The 11,037-nt window shown below is 37.4% G+C and overlaps 1 protein-coding gene across 1 annotated transcript; it reads left to right on the forward strand.

Moving 5' to 3' along the window:
* Positions 1 to 3,267: 3,267 nt before the first annotated feature.
* Positions 3,268 to 10,280, forward strand: si:ch1073-15f19.2 (T-cell surface protein tactile). The gene is made up of 7 exons (XM_037687381.1): positions 3,268 to 3,340; positions 3,565 to 3,903; positions 4,947 to 5,056; positions 5,200 to 5,338; positions 8,454 to 8,903; positions 9,912 to 10,014; positions 10,142 to 10,280. Exons 1-7 carry the CDS (start codon positions 3,280 to 3,282, stop codon positions 10,278 to 10,280), a joined length of 1,341 nt encoding a protein of 446 aa, XP_037543309.1. The 5' UTR covers positions 3,268 to 3,279.
* Positions 10,281 to 11,037: the final 757 nt, after the last annotated feature.

Here is an 11,037-nt window from a genome sequence, read left to right on the forward strand (position 1 = left end):
ATATATACATACTTCAGTTACTTAGACTACGAGCATGTTTTAAAGACATAAAAACCTGGATGATCCCTAATTTTCTGCTTTTAAACTCAGACAAGACAGAGGTCGTGGTTTTTGGACCTGAGCATCTAATTTATTTCACTTTCCCTGGATGGCATTAATCTGGTCTCCAGTTCTAAAGTTAAAAACCATGGTGTTATTTTTGATCAGGACATGATTTTTTAACCCCCATATTAAAATCCTTAGCAGAACTGCTTTCCTCCACATGCATAATATGACTAAAGTGTGAGAGTACAGCCTTCTGCAGCCTCCAGATCCAAGACAGTCATTGATCATCAACACCTGCAGGCCATTCCACTAATGAGGATCCTTCCCTATTTAAGGCTACAGATGAGCTCTACTCTGCTGGAGCATTATCAATGCCTCATGGTATTTATGCTTCTGGCCAAGTTGTTTTTTCCTGTAAACCATTTTTTTGAAATCATCTATCTCTTCATGTTGCAGCTTACCTGTGTCTTTGAGTGTCTCGGTGTCATGGTCTCCCTGGATCACAGTTTATCTTTGTGTCCTTTGCCCTCCAGCCATTTGCCTGCCTCACCAGTGTCCACATCCTGGAATCCTCTTTGGACTGTCCTCCAAGACTGAGACAAGTCTCCAAACTGTAAGATGAGACACCTTATTCAAGCCATCAGGAATTACTTACCTGACCACTCTCCTAACTCCTCAGGGTTCCAGAGGATCTCCTTTGTACATTTGATATTATTCAGTGTAAAAAATAAACACTGTTAATCTTTTTACGTGTGGAGTCTCTACTCATTCTGGTCTCAAACTATCTGGGTTTCCTGTGATCACAACATAAAATTAGAAACATCTTGTCAAAAAATGATGCAGAAAAACTGGTCCATGCATTTATTACGTCAAGACTGTTGATATTGTTTATTATCTGGGTGTCCAAAAATGTCTCGAAAAAGTTTTCAGTTGATCCAAAATGCTGCTGCCAGAGTTTTAATGAGTTGGTGGTAGAGATCATATCTCTCCAGTTTTAGTTTCTCTCCACTGGCTCCCTGTCAAATCCAGAATATAATTCAAAATCTTACTTCTAGCATACAAAGCTCTCAACAACCTAGCTCCATCTGATATTACAGATCTTATTGATCCATGTTTTCCTTACAGCGCACTTCACTCTCAGACTGCAGGTTTACTTGTGGTCCCTAGATTTTCCATGAGCAGAATGGGAAGCAGATCGTTCAGTTATCAGGCTCCTCTCTTGTGGAACCAACTTCCAGTTTCTGTCTGTGAGGATGACACATTGTCCAGTTTTAAGATTTTGAGTGCAAGAGGGGCAGAGTTTTTCCTTTCCACAGTTGCCATTGTGCTTGCTCAGGATGGGAGACTGTGATGAAGTGAAGATTCTATGAGTCTGCTGGCTTCCTTCCTTAGATAGATACATTTTACTAATTGGCTTATTATGTGTGTGAATGTTTTGTACAGCGCTCTGAGACAACATCTGTTGTGACTTGGCACTATATAAATAGACTAAATTGAATTGAATATTGATAAATGTAATTATGAGAATGTCTACAAATATTGAATTATGTTTACAACAGGACACTCAGCCAGCGCGTTAATTTGGTTTAATCTTGCATGTTTTGTTTATTTCTGTGTAAAACAAATTAAAACTGTGACGCTAACTTGAAAGTATTTAATCACTTACTCCTATCAATAAGCAGTGTTTGAGAAATTCATTGGTGTTTAATTGCTAGTGTTTACATACAACATTATTAATGACTGTCTGTAACATTACTTTTTTTTTTTTGAGTAAGGCCAAAAACAGATATATTTTATGAAAACAAAAAGGAACAAAGTGGTCCAGCATCATAGCATGTAGCACTAGCAGGCAGCTGAATGCACTCACTCTCAGCGTTCAGATGTTTTTAATTTAAAAACATTTTTCATTGACTTACTTAGTCATGTTTCAGTCTAGAAACATGTTCATCTTGCAGATTTCTTCTTCGTAAAAATGCATAAAATGGCTCAGTCTCCATTTTCTCCATTACACTTTATTCCAGCAAGGCAATGAAATGTCCGTGAGTGATGCCAGACCAGAAAACCATAACAAATGCTTATCTCGTTTTTACAAGAGAGTTATCTAGTTTTTATGAGATATTTTCTCATTGTAACCATCTCGTTATAACGAGGTACAGCTCAACAATAATTTTGTCATGTGACAGTTCTATGTTTCCATGAAAAAATGCTTTAAAATATGTAAATAAATCATTTAACAAATAATTAAATTAACTTAAAACTGGCTGTCACAATGTATTTCTCTCCTGAACAAGCTGCTCGATGCGACTGTTTAATGGGAGTTATATATATATATATATATATATATATATATATATATATAAATATATATTTATATATTTTTTTTATTTTTTTTTATTTTTTTTTTACGGAATTTAAATATATTTATCATAATATTATTTTGCATGTGGGTGTGTTTATGCAAAAGTTGAAAGTAGGCACAGCCTTTTTTAAATACAGCAGGTAGGCTAAAATGCAAAGACCATTTCCTGTTTGGTGGAATACATTGCATCAAACAAAACAAATCAAGGGGAAAATTAAAATTCAATCAATCAATCGAGCATAATAGACAACTTTTATATTATATATTTAGTGTCTTGGCAATACTATTTTAGTTGTTCTTCATTAAAAGGACTCTGGGTTACTTTACCTGTTGTTTTTGCACACGTAGCAAATATTTGCATTCAAATGACATAACCCTCTAGTGGCCACCATAACTACAAAGGTAATAAATAAAGAAGATGGGTAACATTAATCAAATGAATGAGAATAGAAACGTTTCAACATGAGGGACTGCTATAAAACCTAAGGATGTCTGAATGGAAGTAGTTTATTAAATCAACAATGTTAATTAATTGTTCTGTCTTCTTTGGATTGTGATTTCCCTCGGCTTCATTCTTGACTCATTTTAAAGCTACACTCTTGAGTATGTTTCCTGCGGGCTGACGATCAGAATAAGTAACAAAACGCGCAGCAGAGTTTAACATCTATTGCACGCCTCCACTTCACACAACGCTTTCACCTCAGTGCTCTACATATGTGACTCACAGTGTCTCGTTGTGGCTTCCTGTGAAAAAAGGTCATCCTGTTTGTCATCTCACAGTCTCAGACCCGCTCTTTAACCTCAGCTGACAGTAAACTCCTGCTTTTGTTGAAATCTCTCTGGTTGATTGACTGTCCTCACTGATCGCTCAAAACATGATTGGAAAGGCACTGGGGATTGCCTTCTCACTTCCACTCCTTGCCTCCCTTATCCAAGGTAATTCAAAGCACATCTGTGTGCGCTGTCTCATATAATGCACCTGCAAAGATGGGACGCTCACCTTTGGGTTCAGGTATATTTTAGCTTCTGGTTTAACAAGCTGTCAAGGTAAAACGCTTTGATTTTGTCTGTAGCCACGTGGACAGCTGTCTGTATTATAAACTTCAAAGAGCAAGTGTTTTTGTCTTCTCACTTTTCTTGCAATCTTGTGTATCTGACAGGACTTTGGAATCTTGATGTGATCCATAATGAAATACTGGAAGCTGAAGTGGGTCAGAGCATTCCCTTGCCTTGTATAATGAAAAACGTCACTGGTCTCAAGCTTGTCAATATTGAATGGAGAAAAGATAAGACAAAGCTGGTGGTGTACAACCCATCCTTTGGACCCCATTACTACTGGTCCAACGTGACCATCCAGATTGAGAAGAACGACACGGTCATAAGGGGTTCATACCTGCTCCTTCCTTGGGTAAACAAATGGGATAGTGGCACCTATGTTTGTGTCATTACAAGTTACCCTTTGGGCTCCACAGAAAAAGAAACAAATCTAACAGTCAAAGGTAAGAAGTGAAATACTTCAAAAGACGTTATTACCTCACATTATAATAGTCAAGAAAGGATTTAATATTTGAATTATTTTTTATTTAGTTTATTAACAGTATACATTTCATATAGAAGTATCTAGGGTGTAGAACTCAGCTACCAAAAGGAGACAAAATGTAAAACTTTGTCCGAGCCGCAGACTACTTTCAGCTGATACATTACATTTGGAGGCTGTGGCTGAGTGGTTAGAGTTGTCGTCCTCCTGCAAGAGTTGGGGGTTTGATTCCACCAGCAGTCACATACCAAAGTATCCCTGGGCAAGACACTGAACCCCTCATTGCCTCCAGTGTGTGTCCCATCGGTGTATGAATGTGATAAAGCACTGATTAATCTTTGTATAGATCTAGTAGAGTGCTGTATGAATGGATGAGGGCACAGATTGTGTTGTAAAGAGCTTTAAGTGTCTTGATAAGGTAGAAAGGTGCTATATAAGTACAGTCCATTTACCATTTACATTAACTCAAGTCAGATACCTGATTTTTTTTTTTGGGGGGGGTTGCAGGTTCATGAACAAGAGTTTGATCTGTCTCTCTTGACGTTCTGTTACTCTTTCCACATCAGAATTAATAATGACAGAATGATCCAACCTTCTTTCAGGCTTCAAAGTTAACCAGCTGGCAAGAGAAGCCTATACTAAATCATGTATCAGTTATTTTAAAGTAAAAATTAGAAGAGATGCAAAATTTTACATTTAAATTATCATCTTTGGGGAACAGATTTGTCCCATGGCTCTTGAGTTTAGAAAATACATATTCTGATTATTGTAGTTCAACTTCATTTTCTACACCACACTTGTTGCTAAAAAAAAAAAAAAGTAATAATTTTCTCATCAAAACATAATTGGAACAGTGCATCTTTTGTTTCTCCCAACTGTTATGATTCTTATATGTAGAAAACCAATGACATTGTCTTCCTGATGCATGTTGCATTTAAATGAACACATGTCTGTGTGTTTTTGCAACTCTTTTGTGCCCAGATTTGTCTGACATTCCCACCCCAGATGCCATCAAATTATCATGTGACACAGATGGAATCATTAACGTCACCTATGGAGAAAACGCCTCCATTCACTGCTCCGTTTCCTCTGATGCTCAGTACAGGTGGATCAAGGTAAATGAAACATGTTAAGTCTTTAATTTAATTAAAAAACATAAGTTGACAACTTTTGATGATTCGGTTTCCTATCATTTATTTTAAAACTATCTCCTTAAAATCAAAGGTATTTATGTCGTTTGTCGCCTTTGTTGCCTCAGGATGAAAAAATTGTGTCTGAGAATGAGTCCCTGGAGCTCTGGTGGGCGACAGACGCTCAGGCGGGGACGTATAAACTCACAGTCAAGACAGGAGACAAAATTCTGCACAGAAATTTTATCATCACTGTGCTGAGGACAGGTGAGCCTTTCTGTTTCCTCTCCACTGCCTCTTAGTGTCATACTCATTTTCATCATCCCTCGGGGAGGGACTAAATCTAAAAGAGACTGTGCACCCACATAAACTGCACTGGGCTGGAAAGCTGATACTTTAACTTTTACTATTATGCTGTGGCTCACTCAATTTTAACTTTTAATTAGCTGAAAGGAAAACAGGAGATTCAAAGGAATTTGACGCTGCTGGCTGTGTGATGAGAACACACGGGATGAGTAAACTGACGTACAGAATTTAAAAAAATAATAATTAAAAAAAGTTAAGCCTACAGTTCTTTGCTTTAAATGAGTTTCCTGCAGAATTAGTATGAATGCAGAAGCTGTGGAAGAAACTGAATCCAAAGGAAGAAAAGCGTTTATAATCTGTCATTACTGCTCAGGTGGAAAAAAAAATTCCCCTGCTGATTTGCCTGTCATCCGGTCTACATGAGTTTGAAAGTGTAGCAAAAAGCATAAATGATGTCGCAAGTTCCTTCCTGTCCTTCATCTCTGCTTTCAAACCACACGAACCAACAACAACACGCAGCATCACAACCTTGCCCACCCCTGAATCATGATGCAGGGTAAGAGCACAGTTTGTTGGACAAATGGGAGAAGTACAGCAAGTTAAACCAAGAAAAACCTGAAAGCTGCTTGAAAAGATGTGATGTTGAAATAAATGACCGCACTGCTCCGCAACGATATATGATACAAAATTGATTCTTTCTTTTAAATTTTTTGTTGTCTTTTAGTGGATACTTTCGGTTCTGGCTGGAGTTTGTTTGTTAACGAAAGAAAAAAGGAAACTGTTTTCTAAAATTAGCCTAGAAAGAACTGTAAAGCCAAAATTGCAGCCCATGTTGCCCCGGACGATTGTGCCTCTGGCTGCACAATCCAATGTTTCTGAATGATTTTACTTGTGGGCAGCACGGTGCCTCATTGGTAGAGTTGCTGCCTCTCAGTGAGAAGGTCGCTGGATCAAATCCCAGCCCGGGACTTTACTGGGTGGAGTTTGCATGTTCTCAATGTGCATGTGTGGGTTTTCTTCAGATACTCCAGTTTCAGACCAAAAACATGCATGATAGGCTGATTGGTAACTCAGTTGTCTGAGTGAGAGAGTGAATGATTGTTTGTCTCTATGTGTCCCTGTGATGGACCTGTCCAGGGTGTCCCCCGCCTCTCACACAGTGACTGCTCAATATGGGCACCAGTGACCCCGGTGAGCCGAAAATGAACAAGTGGGTAAAGATAATGCATGGATGGATTTTAACCCTGTGGACTATGTATCTGCTCATAAATGTCATTTTGGGACAAATTTTAATGATGCACTCTGTTGCAGTATTTAAAAGTATTTTTTCCCTCTACGTATTATTATTGTATTCAGGTTCAGTGTAAAGTTCATTCAAGGAATAAATTGACATTTTGGGAAAATATATGCAAAAAACATAACAAAACAACAACAACTAAAAGTTCCTAAATGTAATATTGTGTCAGCATATATTACACCGAGCAGTAAGAAAAGACTTAAGTGAAATTTGTTCTTTTACTTATTTTGCATATTTCTAAGATTACAATATGTTTGTATGGTTTTATTTACTTTTAATTTACATATTAGACTTAGCAATATTAGGATATGTTGACATGTCTACAAAGCAAGGCTGTTTTTATTCTTTATTAGGTGCAACCTTAATGATCTTTTTTTTTTTGTGTATAAATGTAGACAAACTCTATAAACAAATGCTAAATAAACTCTATAATAAATGCTAAATTAACTTTCACCTTATGTGTAAATTTTGAAACTTTGTGGCCTGATTAGCTCAGCACTCACCCACATCACTTGCACCTGCTTCAGTACTCTCTCCATTGCCACTCGTGCTTCAATTCTTGGTAGTTCAGTTTTTTGAGAAGACTTTTTTAATGAAAGTAAATTGGACCGTCTTTTCGACATTTTGATCGCTGTTATTTTAACAAATCGGCACCGTTGCTTTGATACATCATGTACATAAACGTGATTACTCATCAAATATTTCTCACGTAATTTTAATAAACAATCAAAATTTTATTAATGATCCACTCAAACTGGAAAACTGAGTTGCAATTTAGTTGTGCTGTTTAAATATATTTTTGTGTTTTAAATGAAATTGCCCATGACTGAACTTTTAGGGGTTGAGATTTGTTTAAGCAGAAATGCTTACTTGCAGGGGCAGCTCTGATGTGATATTAGGAAGCTTGTAAGTGGCTGTTATGTTTAAAATGAGTGTTTATGTAGTTATTTTTAGTTTACATATCCAATATAAGTGTTATTCATTCAAGGCAGTCTTATTTGTTCATAACTTTATTATTAGAAAGTCTGAGAGTTACCTGATCCAAGCAAACAGTTACCGGAATGCAGCCTGTCAAAATAAGAGCGTTCCCGGCTCCTGTTCCGGTACGATCCAGCTCAAATTAAGCCCGGAAGGAGGGTACATTTTATATGTTGCAAATCCAACAGATAATTTTTATTTATATAAGAATAATAAAAACTGTTACTCGACAGCATAAAAAGCAGTATGCATGTGTTTGCATAAGTATAAATAGAGTCTGACAAAAAAAAACCACTAACAATAAATATGATGTCAGCCTCATTTGAATAAAAAAAACAAGGGTTCAAAGTGATTTTTTTGTTTTCTTGATTTTGTGTGAGGCTGGGGGCTGCGGGAGCTTGGTGGTTAATGCCATGGTCTGAGGTTGTGGGTTCAAGCCCAGGTTGCGTCAGGAAGGTCATTCGGCAATTGCCAATTCTTTCATGCAAGGTCGCTCGCTTTGGCAACCTTTGAAGAAGGGTGCAGCCACAAAAAAGTTACCTTTGATTATGTGTGAGAATAAATTTGTATTTGATACAAGGTGACTAATAATGTGCCATTTGGTCAAGAAATTAAAGCAAAAATTGACCAAAAAATAAATAAAAATGATGAAAATAACACAGAAATTAAAAAAAAGAAGAAACTTTCCAAATAATATACTATTTGTACTTGTTTATTTCAATTTCTTCAAAGCCTGTTCACATTTAAAATGTTATAATCAACATTGTTTTAACAATCTGATTGTTCTTTTTATAAAAATAGATGTTTTTCTTCTTCCAGACCCTGTGACGGCGTCACCACAAAGTGTGACTGATTCAGCACACAGCAGCTTGACAACACTGCAAACCACTGAACTTTCAAACCCTGTGAACTGGATCACTCCTTTAAACCTCAGTTATGTTACAGCCACAAATGTAGAAAATATAACCTCCTCAACCAGTTTTACACCTACCAGGATCCCATTATCCCCTGACACACACTCCAGCACCTACCACTCACTCAACTTTACTATATCAATTAATGCAACTGCAGTTTCCAGCTCAACACTGGAAACAGTCAGCGAGGAGATGAGGAATGAGTCCAAGCTTCATACACCACAAGCAGACGACTCCTTAGTCAACACCGAGGAAAATGTTTCCAAACGCCCCAAACATCTTCCTTTAACCCCAACAAAGAGTGTTAAAGTAACTGTGTTCATCTCTGAGAACAAAGGTAATATTCAGTAAGATTTATTACCTGTTTCTTGCTTGAATCCTAAATCCACATTTCTGTTTTGTGAATGCCACATCAGCTTGTTTGTAAAATAAAATAATTAAAAACTGTTTGGAAAAAAAGCATGACTACAGCCGAACTGCATGCTGAAAATCCAGCAATGTTCAGTCAGGTCATCTGGACAGTTTATTTTATTTGCTGAGACGTTTTGTCCTTCATTAAAAGGACTTCTTCATTCTGAGGAGCCACAAACAAACTGAGTCCCACAAGCAGCACACTCCCATAGTGGGAGAAAAATAAACTGTTTGCTGGTGTTAAGATGGTTTCTGGTGACCTGACAGAACATTGTTGGATTATTACCTGGATTATTGAGCATGAACTTTGATGTTTTGAACCACTTTGGCATGGCTGCCTCAGAGGAGGTGACGGGGGAGAGGGCGGGCCCCAGAAACCATCTTATCACCAGCAAACTGTTTTTTTTTTACGCTATGGGAGTGTGCTATGTGTGGGTATGTTTGTGGCTTCTCAGACTGATGAAGTTCTTTGGATGAATTTTGAAATGTCTCAGATTAAAAAAAAAAGAAACAGTCCAGATGACCTGATTGAACATTGTTGGGTTATTACCTGGATTATTGAGCATGAGCTTTAATGCATGCTGAAAAGGGAAACCACTGGTGAACATTAGCTAAAGTTCATTTGATTTCACACCCTAAACTCCCCTCACATGTGGGATCTGTGCAGACTCCCGTTTTCTAAGCATCAGGCTATATGCCTCGTCAGATGGAAAACTCATAAGAAGAAGCACTTAAAGTGTGTGCACAACTAACCAAGAGAGAGGATTACATAAGCAACATTTAGCTTCAGGACAAAAAGTTTGACTTTGCGGCATTGCATTTATTAGGAGCAGTTTGTGAGGACTGGAAGCAAAACAGTCAATATGTTTGGATTATGGTAGTGTTTTTAGTTTTCCAGAAAAAAACTAACTTTTTTCTTCAATCTGCTCATCAGGTATCGGACGGACTCATTTGTTGGTGGTGTTAATTGTCATTTCGCTGCTATTAGTGATTGTAATGGTCGGCTTTCTTTACTGGAGACGAAATAAACAGAAGAGGTAAAACTTTCATTCTTTCTGCAGCTTCTTAATCCTAATCAGAACTGAGACCTTGCTAACCTGTTATGCTTTCATGCTTTCCACTGACCAGCTATGACACCAATAAATGTTTGCTATCCCACTGCAGGATGGACCTCCCGCCGCCATTCAAACCTCCTCCAGTTCCAGTCAAGTACACAGCTGCCAGATGCAACGTCCAGACTTTTCCAACGTCGAGGTGCAACTCAGTAACAGAACCAAGTCATACGAGACAAACGTATATTTAGACGTGACAGATTGCAAGTGTTGCTTTGCAGTTGTGGAGATTTGTTGAAAGTGGTTTCCTGTTCGGGGTTTCACTCCGGTTGAAAATATTCATTTTGCTTTCATCTGCACATTGTTTTTTACTGCAGATACAAAACCAGTCACAGGAACTGAGGCACATTGTATGTCTGTTCAAAACATGTGCGTATCTTGTGAAAATCAGAACATATTTAATAATCGGGAAACTGGTGTATATGAAAGTTAAAGGAAATAACTAAAATGTTGAAAACTCAGAATTATACCTGAAACTTTGGTTTAATGTTATTTTGTTTGTTTCATCATTTGCTTTATGCTTTATCCTGTGTGCAATGTGATGTTTTGCACAAAATGTATTAAACATAATAATTTTTAAAGTTATATATGGAAACACTGTTTTATTTGAGTCTGCATTGACTGAAATGTCCTGAAAACCTGGAATTTGATTGGATTTGGGGTACCACCAAAGAAGCGACAACATCAAGGAACTCTCACAGTTTGGAGGCAACGTTGTACAGATCAGTCCAAAGCAGAGTTTGTAAAAATGATAAATATGCTACAACACTGAACATGCCATGGAACTCCATTAAATCAATTATCAGAAAATGAAAAGATGATGCCAAAGATGGCTACTCAACCAAACTAAAAGAATAAGTTTAGAAGAAGTTTGATTATAACGGGATGTGCTGGCTGTAATCATCTGAGGATGGAGAAAAGGGAGGTTATCAGCGGTGAGTCATGAAT

The sequence above is a fragment of the Nematolebias whitei genome, chromosome 14, assembly GCF_014905685.2.
Source record: "Nematolebias whitei isolate Nwh7 chromosome 14, NemWhi1, whole genome shotgun sequence".
Classification (NCBI taxonomy): Eukaryota; Metazoa; Chordata; class Actinopteri; order Cyprinodontiformes; family Rivulidae; genus Nematolebias; species Nematolebias whitei.

What these genes read in the sequence shown, in the direction of transcription:
- si:ch1073-15f19.2 (XM_037687381.1), top strand. Translation starts at nt 3,280, where the DNA reads ATGATTGGAAAGGCACTGGGGATTGCCTTCTCACTTCCACTCCTTGCC. An exon ending in AACAAATCTAACAGTCAAAG is followed by an intron (nt 3,904 to 4,946) that starts GTAAGAAGTGAA and finishes TTCCCACCCCAG; the next exon opens with ATGCCATCAAATTATCATGT. An exon ending in CATCACTGTGCTGAGGACAG is followed by an intron (nt 5,339 to 8,453) that starts GTGAGCCTTTCT and finishes TTATAAAAATAG; the next exon opens with ATGTTTTTCTTCTTCCAGAC.